This window comes from Sorex fumeus, unplaced genomic scaffold (genome assembly GCF_029834395.1).
Source record: "Sorex fumeus unplaced genomic scaffold, SorFum_2.1 ptg000044l, whole genome shotgun sequence".
In the NCBI taxonomy this organism is placed as follows: Eukaryota; Metazoa; Chordata; class Mammalia; order Eulipotyphla; family Soricidae; genus Sorex; species Sorex fumeus.
Genome location: NW_026606101.1, coordinates 20,415,747 through 20,442,175, shown reverse-complemented (window position 1 = coordinate 20,442,175; position 26,429 = coordinate 20,415,747). Strand labels below are relative to the sequence as shown.

General features: G+C 52.8%; 3 protein-coding genes across 3 annotated transcripts in view; all 3 read left to right on the top strand.

The window, feature by feature from the left end:
- Nucleotides 1-270: 270 nt before the first annotated feature.
- On the top strand, nucleotides 271-6,058 carry LZTS3 (leucine zipper tumor suppressor family member 3). The gene is made up of 5 exons (XM_056121197.1): nucleotides 271-361; nucleotides 873-1,041; nucleotides 1,948-2,425; nucleotides 3,282-4,160; nucleotides 5,224-6,058. The coding sequence occupies exons 3-5, from the start codon at nucleotides 1,976-1,978 to the stop codon at nucleotides 5,923-5,925; spliced, it is 2,031 nt and encodes a 676-aa protein (XP_055977172.1). The 5' UTR covers nucleotides 271-361; nucleotides 873-1,041; nucleotides 1,948-1,975; the 3' UTR covers nucleotides 5,926-6,058.
- A 6,274-nt stretch (nucleotides 6,059-12,332) lies between these two features.
- On the top strand, nucleotides 12,333-25,339 carry FASTKD5 (FAST kinase domains 5). The gene is made up of 2 exons (XM_056121769.1): nucleotides 12,333-12,365; nucleotides 22,698-25,339. The coding sequence occupies exon 2, from the start codon at nucleotides 22,736-22,738 to the stop codon at nucleotides 25,148-25,150; it is 2,415 nt and encodes an 804-aa protein (XP_055977744.1). The 5' UTR covers nucleotides 12,333-12,365; nucleotides 22,698-22,735; the 3' UTR covers nucleotides 25,151-25,339.
- UBOX5 (U-box domain containing 5) overlaps nucleotides 12,333-26,429 on the top strand; it is a 28,812-nt gene continuing 14,715 nt past the window's right edge. Inside the window, exon 1 of the mRNA XM_056121770.1 lies at nucleotides 12,333-12,365. The gene's annotated coding sequence lies outside the window, so the exon portion shown is untranslated. The remainder of the gene's footprint in view (nucleotides 12,366-26,429) is intronic.

The window sequence follows — 26,429 nt, the reverse complement described above, 5'->3', positions numbered from 1 at the left end:
AGGGCAAAAGTTGGGTGAGGCCCTTCTAGTCTGGCATCTGGCTGGATCATACCCAAGTGGGCGTCTGGGTTGGAAAGGCTGGGAGAGCCCGCCAAGAGCCTTGGGGTACCTCCGGGGACCTCCTCATAGTAAACCAGGGCTTTCTGCCTGTCTCTCGGTGAGAATGGGGAGCAGACGCCTGCAGGGTGCCCCCACCCCATGCCCGGTGTGACTATTTGAGCGTCTACACCCGCAGCAGAGATTGCCTGCTGACCCTGCTGTGCTGTCCAGCTGGATTGCCCCGCTGCGGATCTCTGAGGCAGGTGTTCCCAGGTGCGGACTTGAGACAAAGGAACGAGGAAGCAGGGCCTCTCTGAGACAGGTAACCCGAGTACCTGTTCACCTTGCTCCCGGAGCTCCTGTGGGCCTTGGGGGTTGGGGCTGCGCAGGGGGAGGGAGGGCGCATACCACCGATGGGCCGAGAACTTCATGGAGAACTGAGCAGGTTCAAGGTCCGTGTGTGTGCAGAGCGGGGAAGGGAGGTGGAATCCAGGAAGTCTTCCTGGTGGCGGTGAATTCTTGGCGCACAAACAGGCACGCCTTCCCGGGTCGCTCCTCCCCCTCCCACCTGTGGGAATCCGCGGGCGTCTGCAGCCAGCCCAGGGGCCCTGTGCAGCGCCAGAGGTAGGGGAAGACCCCCGGGAGGGTCCTCGTGCGCCCGCGGGAGGCCTGGGCATGCCCGTGGGGGCGCCCTCAACTCACCCCGCGTGTGTCCTCGCGGCTGCTCGCGTCCACCTCGGTCCACTAGGCACTCGCCGCTCGCCTTCTGGCGGGGCTGCCCCGGCCAGCGGCAGCCCTGCGAGGTAGGTCTTTTCCTTCCTCCCCTTTCGCAGAGAAGAAAACTGGAGTCCGGCATGGCTCAGCCTGTCCGTCCCAAGTGGCGCCGCCCGATCGGGCCGAGCCTGGACTGCGAGAGGGAGGCGCCTGGCCTCTGCAGACCGGGCCTCCGAGGGGCCCAGCCTTGAGGCTCCAGCGGCCCCACCCCACCCCCTTGGAGAGGCAAGGTAGTGAGCCTCCACTTCTGTCCTTAACAGCAGCATCCTAGGTTGGGGGCGGGGAGGGACCCCCGCCCACTGTGTCCGCATAGGGGTGCACTGGCCTCCCTTGCTCTCCCCTCCCACCCCCTCTTCCCAGTGTGGAACCTCCAGACCCAGACTAAAGACCTAGTTCTGCAGGTAGCAGCTAGGAGCTGAGGGGGGTCACCTGTCTGGGGAGGCTCGGGGACGTGGGAATGGGATACTTGGTGCCCACAAGGGTGGGAGGCTCTGTGCACGGCGCCCTGGGTGGTTGGGGCTTTGCCTAGTGGGCCACACAGACACACACGCACACAGACAACACGCACACAAATACACCCATTACCATCCTATCATTCTTTTTTTGTGGAGGGGGAGCACATCCAGTGGTGCTCAGGCCGGCAGTGCTCAGGGGCTACTCCTGGCATACTCTGGGGTCCAGATGGGGTGCCTGGGATCAAACCCGGGTCAGTCATATGCAAAGCAAACACCCTCCTCACTGTAGTACCACTACTCTGGCCCCACTAAGCTATTATTCCTTTTTTTTTTTTTTTTTTTGGCTTTTGGGTCACACCCGACGATGCACAGGGGTTACTCCTGGCTCAGGCATTCAGGAATTACTCCTGGTGCTGCTCAGGGACCATACGGGATTCTGGGAATCGAACCTGGGTTGGCCACGTGCAAGGCAAATGCCCTCCCCCACTGTGCTATCGTTCCAGCCCCTAAGCTGTCATTCTTAGCTGATCTCATTCTTCACATTTGGTACCCATACTCGTGTACCCATTGTAGGGAAGGCAACACTGAGAGGCGGGTGGTCCTGGGGCTGACTTGGCTGGGGGGAGTCGGAGTGGGGTGTGGGTTCTGACTGAGCTGTGCTTGCCCACCTGTACCCACAGGGCCCCCCACCCCACCCCGGCTTAGTCATGGCGAAGTTGGAGACGCTGGCCGTGCGTGCAGACCCAGGGCGGGACCCCCTCCTGGCCTTTGCCCCACGGCCCTCCGAGCTCGGACCCCCAGACCCTCGCCTGGCCATGGGCAGTGGGGTGGCCCACGCTCCAGAGTTCGCCATGAAAAGCGTGGGCACCCGCACGGGGGCTGGGGGCGGCCAGGGCAGTTTCCCTGGCGCCCGCAGCAGCGCCATGGGGGGCAGCAGGGAGAGGCCAGGCCGCTACCCCTCGGAGGATAAGGTTCTCGCCAACTCCCTCTACCTCAACGGCGAGCTGCGGGCCAGTGACCACACCGACGTCTGCGGCAACGTGGTGGGCAGCAGTGGTGGCAGCAGCAGCAGCGGAAGCAGTGACAAGGCCCCCCCGCAGTACCGCGAGCCCAGCCACCCACCCAAACTCCTGGCCACATCCGGCAAGCTAGACCAGGTCAGCCCCCAGGGCTCTTTCCTGAGTGGTGGGCTGTCCCAAGAGGAAGGGAAAGCGGGTCTTCTGGGAGATGGACATGGGGTCTAGGGAGGCCAGGACAGTTGGGGACCCTTGGTGCCGAGTACAGCTGTGCAACTGTGGTCAGCCAGGAGCTGAAGACCCCAGCCAGGAGGGACTGTAATGTGAGTGGGAAGTGGGTCATCTGTGCCCCTACCCTTTCATAATTTTTGGGGTGGGGTTTGGGTCACACCTGGCGATGCACAGGGATTACTCCTGACTTTGCATTCAGGAATTACTCCAGGCAGTGCTCAGGGGACCATATGGGATGCTGGGGATTTAACCTGGGTCAGTCGCGTGCAAGGTAAACACCCTACCCGCTGTGCTATCTATCGCTCCAGCCCGGAAAGTGGGGTCTTCTGGGAGACAGACATGGGGTCTTGGGGGCCAGGACAGTTGGGGACCCATGGGGCTGAGTATAGCTGTGGGACTGGTGTCGGCTCGGAGCTGGAGATCCAGCCAGGAGGGGCTGTAATGTGAGTGGGAGGTGGGAGGTTGGTCACTTTGTGCCCAGGAGGTTGGTCATCTTGTGCCCCTACCATTCCATGATTTTTTTTTTTTTGGGTCCCACCTGGCAATGCGCAGGAGTTACTCCTGACTGCACTCAGGAATTAATCCTGGTGATGCTTGGGGAACCGTATGGGATGCCAAGGATCAAATCCGGGTTGACTGTGTGCAAGACAAATGCCCTCCCCACCGTGCATTGCTCCGCCCCCTCAATAAATTCTGGCAGAGGGCAGTGGCAAGGGCCCAGACCCGGTCCTGACCCCAAGCCTCTTTCCTTGCTTTCCGCCCACAGTGCTCAGAGCCAATAGTCCGGCCTTCAGCCTTCAAGCCTGTTGTACCCAAGAACTTCCACTCCATGCAGAACTTGTGTCCCCCACAGACCAACGGGACCCCTGAGGGACGACAGGGCCAAGGTGGCCTCAAGGGTGGACTGGACAAATCTCGGACCCTGACTCCGGCGGGCGGGGGTGGGGGCGGCCTCTCCGACTCAGGCCGGAACTCCCTCACCAGCCTGCCTACCTACAGCTCCAGCTACAGCCAGCACCTGGCGCCCCTCAGCGCCTCCACCAGCCACATCAACCGCATCGGCATCGGCACCGCCAGCTACGGCACCGGCGGGGGCGGGGGCGGCGGCGGCGGCGGCGGGTCGGGCTACCAGGACCTGGGGACCTCCGACAGCGGCCGCGCCTCCAGCAAGAGCGGCTCCTCGTCGTCCATGGGGCGCGCGGGCCACCTGGGCAGCGGGGAGGGCGGCGGCGGGGCGGGCCTGCCTTTCGCCGCCTGCTCGCCGCCCTCGCCCAGCTCCCTGATCCAGGAGCTGGAGGAGCGGCTGTGGGAGAAGGAGCAGGAGGTGGCGGCGCTGCGCCGCAGCCTGGAGCAGAGCGAGGCGGCCGTGGCCCAGGTGCTGGAGGAGCGGCAGAAGGCGTGGGAGCGCGAGCTGGCCGAGCTGCGGCAGGGCTGCAGCGGGAAGCTGCAGCAGGTGGCCCGCCGCGCCCAGCGCGCCCAGCAGGGCCTCCAGCTGCAGGTGCTGCGGCTGCAGCAGGACAAGAAGCAGCTGCAGGAGGAGGCGGCCCGGCTGATGCGGCAGCGGGAGGAGCTGGAGGACAAGGTGGCCGCCTGTCAGAAGGAGCAGGCCGACTTCCTGCCCCGGATGGAGGAGACCAAGTGGGAGGTGGGGGCTGGGGCCTCTGTCCCCCTCCCTTCCGTCCTTCTGGAGAAAGCCAGGGAGGGACTGCCCGGGACGGAGGTGGCCGAGAGGCTGCCTTGCGCTGCTGTGTCTTTGATGGTTTTTTTTCGGGTCCCACCCGGCAGTGCTGAGTGCTAGTCTTGGCTCAGAGCTCAGAGTCACTTCTGGTGGGACGGGGTGTGTGTGGGGGGTGGGGGACCCAGGGAATAAACCCAGGCTCCAGCATGAAGGGAAGCGCTCCAGCCCTTGGAACTGGCTTCCTGGTGGTTCCCCCCCTTTTTTTTTCTTTTTGGGTCACACCTGGCGATGCACAGGGGTTACTCCTGGCTCATGCACTCAGGAATTACTTCTGGTGGTGCTCCGGGGACCATATGGGATGCTGGGACTCGAACCTAGGTCGGCCGTGTGCAAGGCAAATGTCCTACCTGCTATACTATCACTCCAGCCCCCCCCCTTTTTTATGGGGGTGGGAGATGTGTCCTTGGAGGTGTGGGCGGACATCTATTCCTAGCTTGAATCTTATAGTACTAAGGATTGACAAACTTGCAGGCTATCGAATGTAGCCTGCCCACAGGGCAGAGTCTGGCAAACTCCCTGTGGCGTACCAAATATGCCAAATACCAGTAACAATGATGGGTCTCATTCTCCTAAAGAGCCTTGAATATAATCTCAGGGCCAGGATGAAAGAGACGTTACTGGGGCCTGCTCGAGGCAATCGACGAATAACAGGATGATGAAATGAAAAAATGAAAAAAAAGGATTGAGGCATGCACCCCAGCCCTCTTTTGGGGTGGGACTCTCCCCATAGTGTGGGGGAGGAGGGAGGTGTCACACCTGCTGGTGCTGGGGATCCAATCCTGGGCTACTGCACACAAAGTAAATGCTCCAGCCCTTTCAACTGGCTCTCTGACCCCTGTGGTCAGTTCAGCTGGCCCTGAGCCCTGGGATAATTGGGTGTCTCTGGGGCTGGGTGCAGGCTGGGGTGTGGGGGGCGGGGAGCCAGGCTCCGCCTTCACCCTGGCCTCTCCTCTCTGCTGACCCTGCCCAGGTGTGCCAGAAGGCGGGGGAGATTTCCCTCCTGAAGCAGCAGCTGAAGGACTCTCAGGCCGACGTGTCCCAGAAGTTGAGCGAGATCGTGGGGCTGCGCTCCCAGCTGCGAGAGGGCCGGGCCTCCCTGCGCGAGAAGGAGGAGCAGCTGCTCAGCCTGAGGGACTCCTTCGGCAGCAAACAGGCCAGCCTGGAATTGGCCGAGGGGGAGCCGCCCGCTCCCGGCGGCCTCAAGCCCGCGCTGAGCCCGGTGGAGCCGGCCGAGCCGCAGGACGCGCTGGCCGCCTGCGAGAGCGACGAGGCCAAGATGCGCCGGCAGGCCGGGGTGGCCGCCGCCGCGTCCCTGGCGTCCCTGGACGGGGAGGTGGAGAACGGCGGGGACAGCGGCACGCGCGCCCTGCGGCGGGAGGTGGGGCGGCTGCAGGCCGAGCTGGCGGCTGAGCGCCGGGCCCGGGAGCGCCAGGGCGCCAGCTTCGCCGAGGAGCGCCGCGTGTGGCTGGAGGAGAAGGAGAAGGTCATCGAGTACCAGAAGCAGCTGCAGCTGAGCTACGTGGAGATGTACCAGCGCAACCAGCAGCTGGAGCGGCGGCTGCGGGAGCGCGGGGCGGCGGGGGGCTCCAGCACGCCCACCCCGCAGCACAGCGAGGAGAAGAAAGCCTGGACGCCCTCCCGCCTGGAGCGCATCGAGTCCACCGAAATCTGACCCCCTAGCTGGGCCTGTGGCCTTTGGACAAAGTCTCTAGCACCAAAGGCCAGAGTCCCCCCAGTTCCCTCCCTCCCCCGGCCAATCCCCGTCCCACCATCTCTCATCCCTGCACCCCGCCCCCCACCCCCAGATCCCCAGACCAAAGAGGTTCTCAAAAGCAGCTGTGACCAGGTCCCTCCTTTCCCTACCCTCTGGGCAGCCCTTGGCACCTCCTTCCCAGGAGGGATGAGGGAGAGGGCAGAGCAAGTGGGGACAAGTCCCGTCCCCAGCCCCTCACAGCAGGGGAACCCACTTTTCTTGGAGATGGAGGCAGCGGCCTGCAGGCCACCGGGAGGTGTCCTAGCCCCCATTGGGTCTGGGACGCCCCCATGGGCCACCCTGTGTCCAGTGATGTGTCTCTCTCAGCAGCCTGGCTGAGGGGGCCGGCAGGGGCCTGCCCTGCGAAGCTGATGAGCAGGCCTTGGGCTTGGGCCTCTCTCCTTCCTGGCCATTCTCCCTCCCAGGGCAGAGTGGCCGCTCAAGGAGCAGATGGTGGCCCGTGGTTGAGAGGCTGTGCCAGCCCCTCCCCCCCAAGGTCACCTGAGCGAGTGGCTGCAAGTTTGTGTGGAGGAGAAAGGGCGGGGCTGGAGGCCGCTTGCCCAGGGAATGGTTGCCCTCCACGGGAAGGCTCACCTGGAGGCGTCTTAGCTCCCCACCCCCCCTTCCGGCCTGGATCCATCGGGATCTTCAAGGGATCTCAGGGATCCAGGCCACTCTGTCTGCTTGGCTGACCCCACACCCAGGGCCCCTGTCCGGCTCTCGTTGCAGTGACGCGGTGCGCTCTGCCCTCGCCCAGTTTCTGAGGTCCTACAAGTGTCTGTGCCGTCTTCCGGTGTCCCACCCCCTTCTCTGAGCGCCCCCTGCCTTCGCCCCCAAATGCTTCCGCTTTCCTGCTCAGAATATCATTGTCCCACACCACCCCTTCCCCACACCTCACCTTTTTCCGGTAGGAAATTCTGCTTGTTCTTTGGTGCACTGCCCACTTCCTAGCTCCCCTGGGCCCAAGCCTGAGCCCGAGGCCCTTGTTTGGGGGGCCCCGGGTGGTGGTGGTTGTGATTATCCTTGAAGAACAAGTCTGACATGAGTGAGAGAGAACCGCTGGCCCCAGCGTATGCCCAGGGTGGGCCTGGCCTGGCCATCCCTGGGGGTCGGGGTAGCCAGGGGCACTTCCTCTCGAGGCCCTCTCAAAGGTCCATCTCCCCCAGACAGGAAGGGAAAGGCACATTTCTAATTCACCAGCAATAAAAATTGGAGGAGGCTTGGCCCTCAGCCCTTGTGTTTCTCTTTCCACTCTCTCCCATCCCCAAGATTGGGTCTGGGGATGGGGCAGAGTGGACTGAGTTGGCAACTACTGTGAGCAAGTGCCCCACCCCTTGACAAGCCTCCTCCCATGACTGGTGACTGTTTAATGAGCTGTGCGTGCCCCACAAAGCAGAAGTGGCCTCTGTGTGGCCTCTCGTCCTTGCACAGCGCCCCCGGGAGCCCGCACCCGCTCACTCACATGCACAGGGAGGTGGGAGGGGGGCTATCCCGGCAATCACTGCCCGTTCCACTCACCCCTCACTGGGCCAGGGCCAGAGGGGCAGGGGAAGAGAAGGCATTAGTAAGAAAAAAAAATAGACAAAAAATATGAACAGACTCAGCTTTGGGACTTCCAATACAAAAGAAATTATATATAAATATATATAAATATATATCTCTACCATATGTGATGGAAAGACTTCGTTTTCTTTTCCCAAAGAAATAAAATGGAGAAAGCCTCTTGAGTGGCACTCTGGGCCTGTCTGTGTCTTTGCAGGTGTAGGAGGTGAGGCCTGGGGGAGGGGGTGTGGAGGGCCACGCTGGAGTGAATGTTTCTACAGAAGATGCTCACTGGAGAAGGTGCTCAGAGGCGTGCATATAGATCGGCCCGGAGCTGAAGTGGGTGGTGGTTCTGCCCAATTAGACCCTCCTCTTTAGCTGCTACTGTCAACCAGAAGGTTTCAAGCCGGTCTCAGCTTTGAATCTGGAAATAGGCTGCAAGAAGGCAGTTGATCTGGACAGCTGCAGCTGCCTGAGCTACCATAGATGGGAACGAAGGATGAAACAGTTTGCAATTCATGACAAGGTCCCCAGGAGGGAACCGTCATTTGGGAGTAGTGGCTGTTCTTTGTTTTTAGTTTTTTTGTTTGTTTTGGGGCCACACCCTGCAATGCTCAGGGTGTATGCCTGGCTCTGCATGCAGGAATCACTCCTGAAGGGGCTCAGGAGACCATTTGGGGTGCTGGGGATCAAACCCAGGTTGGCTGCGTGCAAGGCAAGTGCACCACCAGCTGTACTATTTCTCCAGTCCTATGCTAATTTTTGTGGGGGAGGTCACAACAAGTGGGTGCTCAGGCTTGCTCCTGGCTTGGTGTTCAGGGATCACTCTTGGGATGCTAGGGGATGACAGGTGGTGCTGGGGATGGAACCCAGGGGTAGCCATGGCAAACATTTTAATCCCCGTACTTTTATTCAGCCTGTTAATTTCTTGTCATTCTGACAAAGTCTCACAAATCAAGAGTGCCTTCTGCTACAAATAACACCACCTGATTTCAAATAGTGGTTTATTTTCTTCTACCCAGCCAAAAATATGGATGCAAAATATGGAAGACCTGTATTTTTCTGTCTCCTCCTCTCCCGTCCTTGGTGCACTGTCCCCTCCATGCCACCAGGTGGCCACCACCTCTCTGGGAAAGGATTAAGGTAGTAAAGGCTTCGCCATGAAAAGTGAATCTTGCCCAGAAGTGACCCAGCGGTTTCCCCTTTAAATGCTGCCCGCCCTGGCTCCTCCCACTTCAGAGGCGGTAGGGAATTGAATCTTTGGCACCGAGGAGCTGTATTGTCACTGCTGCTCCAGCAAGTCTATTTCACTCCCTGGAGACCAGCCCTTTCTGCTCTCCCCAGGCTCTGCTGGTAAGAGCTAAATCATTATCACCTATGATCCGGGTTTTGTCCTGATATTCTCCCTCCCGAAGCAGATGTGGCAGCCACTGGAACCCCAAATGTTCACTTTCAGGCAAACAGTGCCTGCAACATAGCTCAGGACTGTGGTGCTAAGCTTGACCCTCTGTGCAACAAAGTTTCCTCCCTACATGACAGGATGGTGCCTTGGAGCGTGCTTCCTCTCATCTATCACCTGTTGGGATCGGGAGTTCCCTAGCCCTGGGAGGCGCGGAGAGACCAGATAGACACAATTCCTGCAGGAGTAAAAACGGGGTTTATTTAGACCAGCATGCTGGGGCTCCGCAGCATACCCCAAAAATGGGCAGTGGCTGAGAGCCCCGAACTTCTTCAAAGGGGATCTTATATAGGCCTTCACTGGCCGTTACAGCAAAGCCCGCACATTTCATAGCCAATAGATTTGTAACAACATATACTTTCTTAACCAATCCATTTAAAAGTACCTCACTCCTTAGCCTATAGATTCAAAGATCAGCATTTACGTACATCGATTGTCAGCACAAGCAAGGTTATAGCTGGAATCATTAAGCCTTAGGTACTCTCCCTTGACCATCCTCATTTTGAGTTACCCAAGTCTGCAGGGTGCTTTCACTTAATCACTTAATCACTTAACTTCCCGTTAGTCATCGATTTGCTCGAGCGGGCGCCAGTAACATCTCCATTTGTCCCTGTCGCATGCTAGTGTAGCCCAATGGCATCTGTTCGCTCCGGGAACATGAAGGGCCTCAAACCAATCGTTCATGATCTTGACGAAGAAGTCTGACCATCTGGAAGGTAGGCGGCCACGCGGTCTTTTGACATCCCGTGGAATCCAGTCGGTAACAGCTCTAGTCCAGCGGTCGTCTTTAAATCTCATTACGTGACCAGCCCATCTGATTTTCGACACCTTGGCAAATGAGACAGCGTCCCTGATTCTTGATCGTCGACGGATGTCGGAACTCCGGATTCTTTCTCTCATTTGAGTGAAATGTGATATTCCAAGCATAGCTCTTTCTATTCTTCTTTGGAAGACCTGAATAGCGTTCTCATCCTGTTTGCGTAGGGCCCAGGTCTCTGAGGCATATGTTAATGCAGGAAGAACAGTGGAATCAAAGAGATGTACCAGGAGCCGGAGGTTCTTCGTCCTCTTAGCTATTTCTTCGACGTTCTTGAAGGCGTTCCAAGCCGCTCTCTTCCTCCTGCGCAGCTCGGGTGCCAGGTCATTTGTCATGTTGACCTCTCGACCTAGGTACACATAGCTGTTGCATTCGGAGATGGTCATTCCATTGAGAGCGAATGGGGCGTCAGGAACAAGGCTGTTTCTCATAAACATTGTCTTCGTAAGATTCAGCTGTAGTCCTACCTTTCCACACTCACGGTCAAAGTCGGCCAGCATTTGTGCCGCTTGGCTGATGTTTGGTGTTATTAAAACAATGTCATCAGCAAAGCGGAGGTGGTGTAGTTGCCGACCGTCTATCTTCACTCCCATTCCTTCCCATTCCAGTCGTCGCATGATGTTCTCGAGGGTGGCACTGAAGAGTTTCAGTGAAATGGTATCACCCTGCCGCACCCCTCTCTTGACATCAACGATCACTTCTTTGTAGAATGGTGAGATCCTGGTAGTGAATCTGCAATACAGCTCACGGAGGATCCTGATGTATTGGGCTTGAACGCCCTGATTGGCTAGGGCTTCCATGACCGCTTCCGTCTCAACAGAATCAAAGGCCTTCTTTAAATCAATGAACGTTAAACAGAGCGGCAGCTTGAACTCCCGAGAAACCTCAATGAGCTTGGTTATTGTGTGGATATGGTCGATGGTGCTGAATCCTTTGCGGAACCCGGCTTGCTCGCATGGTTGTCCTTCATCTAGTGTTCTGCTAATCCTATTTAGGATGACTCGAGTGAACAACTTGTAGATGACAGACAATAGGCAGATCGGGCGATAGTTGCCAATGTCATGGATGTCTCCCTTCTTGAACAGTAGTACGGTCCTGCTGGTTTTCCACTGGGACGGAACCTTGCATTCAGACAGGTAGCGAGTGAAGAGCCGAGCCAGTGTATTGATGAGTACTGACGGCAGTTTCTTCAGGTGTTCAGGTCTGACCTTGTCTGGGCCGGGTGCTGTTTGTTTCTTTACGGACGAAATGGCGTGTCGGATTTCGGAAGGGAGAACGTTGGGAACGACATATCCATCCTGTAGAATTTGGTATGTCGGCAAGTGGATATGGCTATCGAAGAGATTTGAGTAGAAGTCATGGATAATCTTCTCCATTGCGGTTCTGGAGGATGTGATGGATCCATAAGGACGTCGGAGGGCAGTCATCTTGGTCTTATAGTTGGCGAAGGACAGGCGGGTGCTTTAGTGAGACAATACATTCGAGGAAAGGGCAATTTCCCCCAACCACCCGCATCCTGAGTTATCCTTTACCCAAATCTGCAGGGTGCTTTACTGAGACAATACATTTCAGGGACAGTAAATACACCTGAATCCTGTCACACTTGGTTTAGAAAGAAGTTATGCCCTGTTCACTTTCCAAGTCCTCTCTCCCCCAGGTGCAAAGCAGCCAAGCAGTTTTACAGAAAGCAATGTTGCAAGTTAGCTAAAGTACACAAAAATTTGATGCCCTAATATGGATTCTTTCACACCCAGCCCTCAAAGCCTTCATAAAGCGGCAACTCCCACAAGAATGGTAGTCACTGCCTGAAAGATCTTTAGAGGGTCTCTTCCTTGTCTAGGCGTCATATCAGCTTTGGTGTGCACCGGGCGCTGGGAATTAAACTTCAGCTCCTAACAGGCTACACATTTACTTTGCTAGATGTAGCTAGCAAGGTGAAATCTTCTTCTTGCTAGCTACACATATTATTGTGTTGTTGCTACTGCTGTTGTTGCTGGGGCCACACCTGGAGGTGCCCAGGGCTTACTCCTGGTACTGCACTCAGGGATCAATACTGGTAGACTCGGCGGGGGATGGTGGTGGTGGTGGGGAACCATATGGGATGCTAATGGCTGAATCTGGCTGGGTCTGCTAGGCAAGCGCCCTGCCCGCTGTATTATCGTTTCGGTCTTAAATCTCTATTTTAGTGGCATGCTGACCCCTCATTGTACAGAGGGGGGAAAAAAATCTAGGCGACTTCCAATGGTCATAGAACCTCCAGGGGTAGCCTGGGATTCGAACTCCAGTTCGGGTTCTACGGCTTCAGAGCTGGCCCTCTGAGGCGGGGTTTCCCTTCCGCGGGTCCTAGACTCCCCCGGTTTCCGCGGCAACATCCTCCAGCGGCGAACGTCCTTGGGAAACGCGGGCAGGGATTTTTGGGCCTCGGCCGCTGCCGTCCCCGCGCAGCAGGCGGAAGGAGCCTGCGGCCGGCCGGAAGTGCAGGTGGGGAGCCCTGAGAGTGGCCCGGGGAGGAGTGGCGGCGCGGCCGTCGGGCGTGCGCAGGTGAGTGGCGGCGGCCACCTGGACGCTGGTCGGTGCTTCCTTTCCCCGGGGCCGGCGGGTTCTCCCGACCCGGCGTTTCCCCTGGGTCAGACCGTGGGCCCAGTTTGGGCCCCCGGCGCTCCACTCTGCACCCTGCAGGCTCGCGCCTCGGAGACCTGGGGACCCGGGGGTCGCGGCGCCTGGGTGGGGGCTCCCGGCTAGGACGTGGTGAGGCTTAGGTAAATTCTCGGCACCACGTGGATCTTCCCCGTTTTAAAAAGTCAGTTTTAAAAGTGGATTTTTCTCAGGATAGCGCGCTGTTGGGGTTGGAGCCCAGGGTGTCCTGCTTGTGCGCTTCACTCGTGAGCCCTCGTTCAACCGGGCGCAGTGCTGGCCCTGGCGGGCTTCGGGGACCAGAAGGGGTGCCGGGGATCAAATCCGGGCTGGCTGCACGCTAGGAAAGCGCCCTGCCCGCAGTACTGTCGCCCCGGGCCCACGACCCCATCTCTTATGCCTGGGCCAGAATGGTGGTGCAAGGCGCAAGGCACTTTTGCCTTGCATATTGTCGACCCCAGTTCGATCGTTCCCCCCCCTCCCCCCCGTGGCCTTCTTGAGTCCCGGAGGAGTGATCCCTGAGGGCAGAGCCAGAAGTCAGCCTTAAGCACCACTTGGTGTGCCCCCCATATCCCCCCAACAAAACAAGAAACAAACATCCTCCTAATTCCCTGTTTGGGGGAGCACCCCTGCTGATGATGCTGTGTTGGTTACTTGGGTTCACTTGGATACCGCTTTAGCCTATGGGGCTGGAAGCCAGGTACTATCTTTCTCTCCGACCCTTAAGACTTTTTTTTTTTTAAGTTACTAGAGTCCATAGTTGGTGGCAGGAACTCGGCTTTAGCCTCAGCGGCGGTGGTGTTCTGAGCTCCAGTCATTCGCTGTTGCTGGAATCTGTTCTTACTTTCTGTACTTGGGGCATATTGGGTGAATCAAAGAAAGGACTAGATCTAGGTTATGTATTTACCTGCTCTGAAGGACCTTTGGCAATTCAGGGGTGAAATTGTCCAAAGTAAAATAAAACAGATGAAAATAAAGTCTGAAAACTCAGTCCTGTATAACATAATTGAGAAAAGTTGTAAATGCCAGATGCAAGCTTTTGACACTTAAGTAGATCTGATTTGTCAGCATACTTTTTTTTTTTTTTGGCTTTTTGGGTCACACGGGTGATGCACAGGGGTTACTCCTGGCTCATGCACTCAGGAATTACCTCTGGCGGTGCTCGGGGGACCATATGGGATGCTGGGAATCGAACCCGGGTCAGCCGTGTGCAAGGCAAACACCCTCCCCGCTGTGCTGTCACTCCAGCCCCTCAGCATACTTTTCTTCCACATTCATTGGTTTCACCTTTCCTTCCTTTCTACTCTTCCCCCCCCCTCGCTCTCCCGAACCCCCCCCCCTCACACACACCCCTGGTTAGTGCTCCTCCTAGTTCTGTGCTGAAGGATGATTCCTGGTGAGGTTTGAGGGAGTAACCATATGAGGTGCCAGGGATCAAATTTAGGAAGACAATTTAGGAATCTCAATTTTAGGAAAACTGTATTTAGGACATCAGAGAAAAACAAGTGCATGATTGAACTAAAAATGATCAGTAGTTGAATTGTTTATTGGGGAAAATGTTTTTATGACTGTAGTACAGATACCAGTGTTGATTTTGTCAGTGCTCATCTGTCCTAGATGTTCTAGATGAACTGAGACAATGAGAGAATATGATTGTGTGCTCTGTTTTGGACCCTGAGATTTTCTAAAGAGAGTTTGATCAAAACTTTTTAAGAACAGGGACTGGAGTGATAGTACAGTGGGTCGGGCATTTGCGTTGCATGCTGTTGACCCAGGTTCAATCCCTGGCATTCCATATGGTCCCCCCAGCACTGTTGGGAATGATTTCCGAGTGCAGAGCCAGGAGTAACCTCTGAGCTTTGCCAGGTGTGAACCAAACCAAACCAAACCCAAACAAAAAAAGACCTTTAAGAACAGTGGCTTGAAAAGTATCATCACTGGGTTTCTTGAAGTAGGTCTTCCTAGACTTTCTTGCCCTTCTGATAGAGGAATAGTGGGGTCTTGAGAGGGCGGGGCTAAAACCAAAGACTTTCCCGTGGTTCCCTGGAACACCTGGAGTGGACAAGAGGAGGAAGATGTCCTTGGGGTATGTAGGGCAAAACTTTCCCAGATTAGTGTGATGTGCTGTTTCCATTAAGCCTGGTAACTAGAACAAAGTAGCAGGATGACTATTAACACTTGATTGTGGTTTTGTTTGCCTAGGGTATTTGGCTTGACCTAAATAAATAAGCACTTGTACTGTAGCTTCACCTTTATAATAGTGGACCTCTCTCTCTCTCTCTCTCTCTCTCTCTGTCTCTCAGCATTTTGGGTCACACCTGGCAACGCACAGAGGTTACTCCTGACTTTACACTCAGGAATTACTCCTGGCAGTGCTTGGGGGACCATATTGGCTGGGAATCGAACCCGGCTTGGCAGCATGCAAGCAAACATCCTTTCCGCTGTACTATCGCTCTGGCATGGGACTTTTCTCTTGTAGGATATCGTCCTGTGTGGAAACAGAAGCACAGAAGAATCTCTTAGTATCAGTCAGCATACTGTCAAAGACCTTTTAAAAACTGACCACACCAGAGACTTTCAAGCCTTGTAGACTCAGCAGGGGACTCCATTTCTAGTTATAGAGAACATTCTTGGTTCTTTTATTTATTCTTTATTTTTTGAGGGGCCACCCCTGGCAATGCTTCGGGGTTACTCCTGGCTTCGCATTCAGGAATTACTTCTGGAAGTGCCATGGGGACCATATGGGATGCGGGGGACCCAACACAAGTCAGCAGCATGCAGACACCGTAGTTGATGTGCTATGACTCCGGCCCTCTGTGGCAATTTTATTTGGGAAAGAGAAGTTTTAAAATCTTACTAGTGGGGCACAACGAGTAGGGTGTTTGCTTTGCACGCGGCCCGACCCGGGTTCTATTCCCAGTATCCCATATGGTCCCCCGAGCACGGTTAGGTGTAATTCCTGAGTGCATGAACCAGAAGTAACCCCTTTGCATCCCTAGGTGTGACCCAAAAAAAAGCAAAAAAAAAAAAATCTTACTAGTGCGGGTGGAGAGATAGCACAGCAGGTAGGGAGGGCATTGTTTGCCTTGCACTTGGTTGACCTGGGTTCGATCCCCAGCATCCCAGATGGACCCTCAAGCACCACCAGGAGTGATTCCTGAATTCAGAGCCCAGAATAATCCCTGAGCACTGCTGGGTGTGGCTTCCCTAAAACAAACAAACACAAAAAACCCCAATCTTTCTAGCAAAACGTTTAATCAGGAATCAGAACTGAGGGGTGAGATCTGGTCATTTGAATATGCTGAGCTTGTCCTGTCCTTCATCTACAGTTAGCATGGCTGCCTTCCTCTCCTGGCTCCCCTGCTGTAAACTCTGGCCCGCAGTTTAAATTGAAGCTATTCAGCTTGCTTAGACCTGCACCTGGAAGGTGGGAAGGTAAGGTTCTTCACTCCTTTGAAACACATGCTTGGGGGTGGCTGGACTGGGCAGTGCCTTTCTGGTGAGGACTCTACTCTAGAGTGTTGGAACATTGTATGACTGAGGCTCAGTCACCAGTAACTTTGTAACTCCTAGTGATTCAGTTATTTTCTTTTTCTTTTCTTTTCTTTCTTTCTTTCTTTCTTTCTTTCTTTCTTTCTTTCTTTCTTTCTTAAATAAAACCAAAAACTCTCCTGTGGTCCTTGGGACACCTAGAGTGAAGGAGAGAAGGAGGAAGGTGTCCTTGGGGTACATAGAGCAAAAAGGCTTTGTGCTGGATGTTAGTGGTCTTGGGACCTTTTGAGAAAGCATCAGGAATTAATGATAGGGTGATTCAAAGTGTCCTCTCCCTGGCTTTGTTAGGGGTCCTCTGGGAGTCTTTTTTTTTTTTTTATCTGTTTGGGCCACACCTGGCAATGCACAGTGGTTACTCCTGGCTCTGCACTCAGGAATTACCCCTAGCAGTGCTCAGGGGACCATATGGTATGCTGGGAATCAAACCCGGGTTGGCCGCGTACAAGGCAAACTCCCTACCCGCTGTGCTATCATTCCAGCCCCTGGGAGTCTTTAAGTAAGGTGGTGGTCCTTGTTTCTGGGCAGCCCTCTTCCTCTCCCCTCCCCAGTGTTTTTCTCCCACTGTTCTGCTTTATTGCTTCTCTGTCACCCTTGTTTTTCTTTCCTTTCCTTCTTTGCAGTACTCGAGTCCTAACTTCTGAAGTGGTTATAATTCAGACCTGTATATTCTAATATGATGTCTGTACAGGTACTATAAGAATTGCATGGTGAAAAAGTAAGTAGTTATTCTTTGTTTTTTGCAGTTTGACTCTGCACATCCCTAAGATTATTTTGCCCTTTTTTTTTTTTTGGCTTTTTGGGTCACACTTGGCAGTGCTTAGGGGTTACTCCTGGCTCTGCACTCAGGAATCACTCCTGGTGGTACTCAGGGGTGTCGGGGATCCAACCCAGATGGCCGCATGCAAGGCAAACACCCTCCCTGCTGGATTATCACTCCAGCCCTCTTTTTCCTTTTTCTTTTTTTTTCTATTGTTTTTGTTTTTGTTTTTGACCACATCCAGTGTGGGCTTACTTGGGGCTTACTCCTGGCTCTGCACTCAGGAATCACTCCTGGCAGTGTGGGATTGAACCCGGGTCAGCCCCATGCAAGGCAAGAGCCCTACCCACTGTCCTATTGCATCATACCCCTGATGTCATTCCTGTTGCTTGCTATCCATAAGGAAGCTCTATATTGGGGCTAGAATGATATAACACAGCCAGTAAGGCGCTTGCCTTGAGCATCCCATATAGTTCCCTCAGCACAGCCTGGAGTGATTTCTGAGTGCAGAATCAGGAGTAAGTCCTGAGCATTGCCAGATGTGCCCCCCCCACCCAAGAAAAAAGAAAAAAGAAAAAAAAAAGAAGCTCTGTAGACAGAAAGTATTTATACTGAGTACATTTTCCAAAATAGGAAGATTACTATCTTTTTAAATGATTTTCTTCCTAAAGAATGGCTCTGCCTGCCCCAGCATCAATCCCAGGACTTCAATATGTGAGCATGCACTGTCTCACTGAGCTCAGCAGACTCCCAGCCCTTGATGACTATCTTACTTTCCTGGTAGTACATGCATTTCACGACTGTGACAAATCAACATAGACATATAAGAGTTCAGCAAAGTTCATGATTCTAAATGTTCCTGTTTTTTCCTCCTTTCATTTTGTTCCTCAGATGCACTTTTGGAAAAAAAAAAAAAATATATATATATATATATATTTGCTCAAGCAGGCACCAATGTCTCCATTGTGAGATTTGTTATTTTTTTTTTTTTTGGCATATCGAATACGCCACAGGGAGCTTGCCAGACTCTGCCATGTGGGCAGAATACTCTCAGTAGCTTTGCTGGGCTCTCCGAGCGGGACGGAGGAATTGAACCCGGGTTGGCCGCGTGCAAGGCAAGCACCCTACCTGCTGTGCTATCACTCCAGCCCCAAGGATTTTGCATTTTGGACCATTCAGCAGTTTGCTGGACTGTGCATGGCTCTATGCACAGGTGTTGCTCGTGGTGGTGCTTGGAACCTTGCTGTGTGGGGGAGCAAACTGGGGTCACCTGCATGCAAGGCTATTATGTTAACCCCAGTTAATTCCATTTAACCCCTCTTCAGCCCCTTGAAGTGCATTTTAATTATTTATTTATCTTTTTTGGGTCACACCTGGCAATGCACAGGGGTTACTCCTGGTTCTGCACTCAGGAATTACCCCTGGCGGTGCTCAGAGGACCATATGGGATGCTGGGAATCGAACCCAGGTCAGCCACGTGCAAGGTAAATACCCTGCCCGCTGTGCTATTGCTCCAGCCCCAAAGTGTATTTTATTTTTAATTAATTAGTTTTGGGGGACCACACCCGTGGATGCTCAGGGCTTACTCCTGGGTCTGCACTCAGGAATTACTTCTGGCAGTGCTTAGGGGACCATATGGGATGCCAGGTATCAAACATGGGTTGGCTGCATGCAAGGCAAGTGCTCTATCCACTGTCGTATTGCTAGGAGAAGTGCACTTTTGAGCAGTTATTTTACAGGTGCCAGAGATTAAACCCAGTGCAGTCATACGTGTGAGGTATGTGTTTTGTCACTAAACTCTTCCTGGCTGCAATAAATTTTTATTTCTTTTTGGCTTGATTTTCTGTTTAATATTTGTTTGTACACTGACTATATAAAGTTTCCTCTCCTAGAGTATCCATTTGCTCCCATTAAATTACTCTTTAGATCTGCTCACTCTTTTTTTTTTTTTTTTTTTTTGGTCAGTGCTGAGAATTGAACCCAGAGCCCTACAGGTGCTCTATCAAGCCATATCCCAGGCCCTTGCTCATAGTTCTTGTCCTAGAACCTTCCTTTACATTATCTTGGGAGTTTCCCTTTGTCTTTTCCCTATTAAGTTGAGCCCAAACTCTGAATCTTGTATTTCTCCTATGGTTCAAGTCTTTGGTTGTGGACATTGCCTTTATCTTGATACCGGATGACCTTGTAAACCCATTCTGTGGGCAGGAGAGAGCTAGCTAGTTCAAAAGACTGAGTGCATGTTTGTATTACACCCATTCCCCCCCCCCCAGCTCTCCCCGATATCACCCCAAAACAAATAAACCCATTCCTTCATGTAAGTTTCAGACTTTGAGATCTTTCCTCTTCTTTCTGTAAATAGCGAAAACTATCAACCATTATGCCAACCAGGGTCATAGGATGACAGCGGGAGCTAGGCAGGCTCTTGAGCTCACTTTGTTCTCACCCTCGGCCCCTCTCCCCATCTGGAATCTGGGTCTCCTGGTACCCCTTTTTTGCCTCTCCAGTATGTGGCAGCAGGGTCTGGGAACCCAGTCATCTCTGGTTTATGCTGGACCCCACTTCCGCCTCTGGCAGGATTTTTAGTGAAGTCTTCTTTTCCTCATCTGCAAGATGGAGACAATCAAACCTGCTTTCCAGAAAGGTTGTAAGGATTGGAACTAACGCAGGCGAAGCAGTTCAGTCAGGACTTGGCACAAAGGAGGGTTGAAGATGGTGGGACCTTTGTTATCTCTGTCTTGGGATATCTTACTCTGTATTTTCACAAGGCAAAGAAATTTGTAATTTTTTTTTTCTTTTTGGGTCACACCCGGCGATGCACAGGGGTTACTCTTGGCTCTGTACTCAGGAATTACTCCTGGCAGTGCTCAGGGGCCCATACGGGATGCTGGGGATTGAACCCAGATCGGCCACATGCAAGGCAAATGCCCTACCCACTGTGCTATCGCTCCAGCCCTGAAATTTGTAAAATTTTAAACTTTTCGATCTACATCCCTCCAACATTGTTGTGCCAGGGAGTGGTGCCTTTATTCATTTCAGGACCACACAATAATTTCATTAATACTTATAGGTAGTAATTTTACTTATTTTATGTGCTTTTAGATTGCTCTTCTTTATAAAGGTTTTGTTAAATTGGTGCCTATGTCTTTCTGTATTAACAGTTGTAACCCTGATAAAAAGGAGGGAGAGTTAAAAGATAGAATAGAAACTCTCCTAATAAAGAATCTATGTAGTGATTTCCCTTTTCTGCAGTTATGTTTTAGCTGATGGCATTTCTTTGTTTTCTTACTGTTTCACTGACAGTTTCTATGTATTTTACCGTGTGTTGATTGCTCCCTGCTAAACACTTAAAAACCTGCCTCCTTCTGGGAGGCATTCGGGTTGTTTTGCTTTTGGCTGAAAAGCAGCACAGCTTTATTATTATTTATTCATATATTTGGGGTTTTTATTAAAAGCCACACCTGTCAGCGCTCAGGTCTTACTCCTGGCTCTGCAATTTGAATTCACTCCTGGTCCTGCTCTGGGGACTTTATGGTTTGTTGGTGTTCAAACCCGGGTTGGTCATGTACAAGGCAACTATCCTACCCGTTGTACTTTCTCTCTACTCCCAGCATAACTACTGAAAAGTGTTTTTCTTCACCCCTCCCCCACCTCCTTACTTTAAAAATACTTGATTGTTTGGGGGCCATACCTGGAGTACTCAGGGGTTCCTCCGGTTTCTCCCGGCCTTATGCGTGGGGACTCCCAGTATGCTCTGGGGACTGTGTGCTGGACACTGGACTTCCCTCCTTCTGAGCCTGCACTCAGCCTCTGAGCTCTCTCTGCCTATTGTTTTTGTTTTTTAGGAACCCGGTTAGATTTTTTTTTCTTTTTGGGTCACACCCAGCGATGCACAGAGGTTACTCCTGGCTCTGCATTCAGGAATCACCCCTGGCAGTGCTCAGGGGACCATATGGAATACTGGGAATCGAACCCGGGTTGGCCGTGTGCAAGGCAAATGCCCTAGCCGTTGTGCTATTTCTCCAGCCCCGGAACCCAGTTAGATTTGATGACACTTGGTCTTCACATTTTGTTGGCCTAAATTTAGATTACAGGTTCCAGAGCAGTTTTTTTTTTTGTTTGTTTGGTTTTGGTTTGGGGGCCACATCTGACTGTGCTCAGGGGTTACTACTGGCTCTCAGATAGCTCCTGGCGGTGCTTAGGGAACCATATGGGGTGCTGGGGACTGAACTTGGGTCGGCTGCGTGCTAGACAGGCCCCTACCCGGTGTGCTATGGCACTGGTCCCCCAGAGCAGATCTTAAAACCCCACTTGTGTCAGCAGGAGCGTCCCATCACTGGGTTCTCTTTTTTGTTTCCACCACACTTAACGCTGCAGTCTTGTTTATATTATCTCTTTTTGGGGAGGAATGCAGGGGGATGGACTTAGGGCCTCAAACATGGTGGACAAGCCCTGCTCTGTGCTGCAGTATTGATTAAGACTCCTGGTCACTATTATGAGACATAAGCATTCATTTATCATCTGAACATAATAGAAAAAAATGCAATTATCTCAAATCTGTTTTTCTGATATTTTCTGATTGTTGTTCTTTTTTGTTAATTTGGGCCATACCCTGTGATGCTCAGGGCTCTGCGCTTGCGGTCACTCCTGGTGGTGCCCAGGGAACCATAAGGGTGCTGGGGCTGGAACCCAGGTCTGCAGCAAAACAAGCGCCTTACCCACCACGCTCTCTCTGGCCCCCAAATGAGTAGTTTTGAGTACACTTCCCAGCTGCCTGACTGCTGTGCAAGAGGGAGGAAAAGAGTAGCGTTAGAGCTGCAAAGTTCTCTCTTGCAACTTCTGTGCTGTAGGTCTAGGGAGAGTTATTGTGGGTCTGATTAATTAACTTTATAATTAACTTTATATTGAGTCCACATTTTACTTTGGTTTTTTAGCTTGACAACTTTTGTCTTCTTTTCCTTTCTGTTCTTCAATGTTTTTCAGCGTGATAACTTCTTACCACCTTTCTTTTCTTTCCTTTTTTTTTTTTTCTTGCCTATTTGGGCCATATCCGTGTGCTCAGGGTTATTCCTGGCTCTACACTCAGGAATCACTCCTGGTGTTCAGGGAATCATATGGGATGCCAGGGATCAAACCCGGGTCAGCCTTGTGTAAGGCAAGCGCCCTAACCGCTGTACTATTGCTCCATTCCTATCTACCAACTCTTTTACCAAGTGGGACCTTAAAGGGTGGATAGCAGAGATGGAGTCGGTTATTCACTTTGTCTCCAGCTTACTTTCTGGGAAACTCCCTTCCTCGTTTCTGTTGGATAGTAGCAGGCCTCTCTCTTCGCCCACCACTACTTTTGTTCTTCAGTAGAGGTAGTCTACACTGACAGAGACCTCCAGAGAACTGCCTGCTGATGCCCTGGGTTTAGGTTGTCTGGTGCTATTATGCAAGGCACAAGGAGCTTACCCTTGCTATATAATTGTTTTAGGGTTTGCCCTGGTTTACCAAGAAAATCTTGCTTTGGTATTGCTATCATCAAACTTACTCGAGTAGACAACTGTGTAGTAAGCCTGGTGGTGCTCTGGCTTGCTCCTGGTTCAACATCTAGGGATCGCCCCTAGTGGGGCTTTGGGGACCATGTAAGGTGATGGGGACCAAGTTCTGGTTGACCACAGACAAGGCAAGCACCCTACCTGCTGTCCTATCTCTCTAGTCTGATAGCTGTGTGTTTTTTTTGTTGTTATTTTTGGGCTTTTTTTGGGTCACATCCGGCGATGCTCAGGGGTCACACTCCTGACTCTGCACTGAGAAATTACTCCTGGCTGTGCTCAGGGGACCATATGGGTGCCTGACAGCTATGCAATTTTAATCCATTTCTTGTTAATGTGTAAGCTTTGGTATTGTGTAAGTGGAAGCCATTTATTCTTCATCTACCCTCTTTTCAGTATCTGGCTCCATATTCTGGCCCTTTGATTTGTGGCCCATGGCACTTGTGATATGCCGAAGATTTCCAGGTAGATTCTGTGGAACCTCTTCCAGTCCGGCTCTAATCCAGCACCACAAGAAGTTCCCTGGCCAGACCTGCGAGGCCTGTGTCCTGGCGGCCAGAACAGTCTGTACTGATCCCAGGATGGCGGCCCATCTCCAGTTGTTAAAACATTTAGGATGTCGAGCATTCTGCAGTCCTTTCGGTCACAGTGCAACCCGGAGTGTGGCCTGTTGGAAGGTGGGCAGCTGCCCGTGGCACAGGAGACCGCACCCTCCAGGACATGGTATTTGTGCCGCCACCAATTCTGAGACTGTCTGTCGCACCTCTTCTCGGGGCCTCCTGAAAATCCGCAGTGCCCTCCTGGAACTCAACAGAGCTTCTACCTCTAAGGCCGACACCTTGCATCCCGACTCCGCCGGGCCCGGGAAAGCCGATGAAGATGTAGAAGTTTTCAATTCCTTTGAAGATCCCCGAGTTTTCCTCCAGCTCAGACCAGAGTATCAGCGTCACAGCTACACCAGATCTGAGCCTTGTCAGCCCCTGTCTGCTTCAGAAGGGGAACTCATCCTGCACAAAGTCACCGTTCACCAGGAGAATCTCCAACCCCAGCTCGTTGCTGACTATCTCCGTCAGCTGACCTCTCTGCCGGCCCCACAGCACCCCGTGTTGTTGGCCAGCACGAGCTTTGCTTTGCTCTGCCAGCTGAGTGTGAAAAAAATCCAACACTTTGATGCCCCGGATCTGATCAGTATCCTGAAGGCTTTTGTCGTTCTAAGAATCCCGCCCTCTCATCCCATGCTGGACGTCTATGAAACCAAATTTTGCCATAAGGTGTGGGCGATGAACCTGGACCAGCTGCTCCTGGTGGCTGACCTCTGGCGGTCCTTGGGTCGCAGGATACCTCGGTTTTTAGAGATCTTTTATAGTTACCTTAGTTTGCACTGGAGAAATCTAACCTTGTCCCAGCTGATACACTTAATTTACATTATCGGCGAAAGTCGGCAGGTACCCCAGGACCTGATGCAGAAACTGGAATCCTTGATTCTCAGGTATATAGATTTGCTCAATTTAGAGGAGGTGGGTACGATCTGCTTGGGCTTCTTTAAATCAAGCAGTAGTCTGTCCGAGTTCCTCATGCGGAGAATCGGAGACCTGGCCTGTGCCGACATGCAGCGCCTGAGCAGTTACGCCCTAGTGAACATCCTCAAAATGTTGCGTTTTACTCACGTGGACCACGCCCCCTTCATGAAGCAGTTTGGACAGATTGCTCCCGCCCGGATCCCGTCCCTGGGGGTTCAGGGCGTCATGCACCTGACTCTCTCCTGCTCGGCCTTACGCTTCCTGGACGAGGGGCTCATGAATGCAGTGGCGGCTTCTCTGCCACCTCGAGTCGCGTACTGTCGCAGTAAAGACGTGGCCAAGATTCTCTGGTCCTTTGGAACCCTGAGTTACAAGCCCCCCAACGCAGAGGAGTTTTACTCTAGTTTGCTGGGCGAGATCCACAGGAAGTTGCCTGAGTTCAACCGATACCCAGAGCATCTGTTCACCTGTCTGCTGGGCCTGGCGTTTTCCGAGCGCTTTCCAGCGGAGCTCATTGACTTTGCCTTGAGTCCGAAGTTCGTCAGGCTAGCGCAGGAAAGAAGCAAATTTGAGCTCATCAAAGAGCTGTGTACCCTTGATGGCAGCGTTGGCATCGAGTGTCCAGACTACCAGGGCAGCCGCCTGAGTTCTCACCTTCGGCAGGAGGGGTCAGAAATCCTGTGGAGTTTAGCAAGGAAGGATATGACCTCGAAGCCTGAATTTGTGGAAGCCCAGCTTTTACTTGAGGCCATGTTGGGTGGGCCGCAGTACGTCAAACACCATATGATTCTGCCCCATACCCGGTCTTCTGACTTAGAGGTCCAGCTTGACAATAACATGAAGCCAGTGCCCTTTAACCGAGAAGCCGTGTCCGCCGAGGAGGTCGCCCAGCTGAAGCTCAAGCACGTGGGAGTCAGCCTTACGGATGATTTGATGAATCAGCTACTGAAAGGGAAATCGAGAGGGCCCATCCAGGGAGGGACTGGGCAGCAGCCTCCAGTCTTGGAGAAGCAGGCGACTGGACCCTTGGGGGGCTCCCTCAGTAAGGTGCCGGAGAAACTGGGGGCCGAGGAGGTGTCCGGCCCAGGTCTCCCAGACTCTCTGCCGGGCCCGGGGGTGAGGCTGGCTATTCAGCTGACAAACAGGAACCAGTATTGCTACGGTTCTCGGCATCTTCTTGGACTGCACAGTATGAAGAGGCGGCAGCTGAATCGGCTCGGGTACCGTGTGGTCGAGTTGAGCTACTGGGAATGGCTCCCCCTCCTGAAACGAACTCGCCTGGAAAAGCTGGCCTACCTCCACGAGAAAGTGTTCACGTCTGCGCTCTGAGGGGCCTGCAGGGGCCTCTCTGCTTGGAAGGGCTCTCAGCGGCCACAGTGTCAGGTGCTGGGGAACAGTCTAGGAGACCTAAGAGATGTTGGGTAAAAAGAACATCTGTTGGGGACACTCTCCTCTCAGGGCAGATCGGAGCTGCCGTATGTTACTAAGGATTCCGTAATGGTCCCAGTTGTACAAGTTGCTGCTATTTGGTGCTGATAAATAAAAAGCATCTCAAAATGTCCAAAGGTCAAGTAGTTTGCGCATTTTTTCTTCCTCTTTCCTAGCCTTGGCGGCTGGAGAGAGGCCACCGCGTGTAGAGTGCCTGCCTTGCACACACAGGCCCCAAAGGCCCACCAGCATTGATCCCTGAGCAGAGCCGCGGGGGAGCCCTGAGCATTGTCAGGTGTAGCCCTAAAATTTAAAAAGTCTTTTTACTTGGCCTTATTTTGAATATTTACAATAAATGTATTTAGATATTGTCTAAAGCCAATTAAAAAAATTTTTTTTAGGAGCTGGAGCAATAGCACAGTGGGTAGGGCGTGTTTGCCTCGCATGCGGCCAATCCGGGTTTGATTCCCAGCATCTCATATGGTCCCCTGAGTGCTGCCAAGAGTAATTCTTGAGTTCATGAGCCAGGAGTAACTCCTGTGCATCATCGGGTGTGACCTGAAAAGAGGAAAAAAATTTTTTAATTTTTTTATAACTTTTTTTTTTTACCAAGCCAGTTGTTTCAGGTATTAAACATTCCAGCACCAATTGCACCGCCTGTGTGACCTTCCTTCTACCCACATCCCCAGTGGGGATGGGTGGGAACCCATCACCCCAGCCTGCCCCCTTAGCAAGTGCAAATTTATTTCATATTGTTTGTTACAACACAAAGGCAAAAGGAATTAACAAAACTTAGACCAGTAAAAGCCAGTTTGTGATCATTGTTGTATTCTCAGTGATGTTACTAAAGTTACTGGCTGGTTAGTGCTCACTGAGCCTTCTGTGTTACTGATTTTGCTCACTGAGCATGGTGGGCTATGCAACTTCCCCATCAGACTTGCTGGTCTGATAATGATGTGAAATTTGGACTGTGTATGTGGCCACTGAGTCCAGGAACTATGGAACTGGAGCAATTTGGTGAACTAATGCCTTTTTTTTTCCTGTCATAATAGCAGCAGCAATAGTGACTGTGTGTGTGTGTGTGTGTGTGTGTGTGTGTGTGTGTATGTGTATGTGTATGTGGTAGGGAGGAGCGGCGGTGTTGTGGTGCTTCAGCAATAGTGACTGTGTGTGTGTGTGT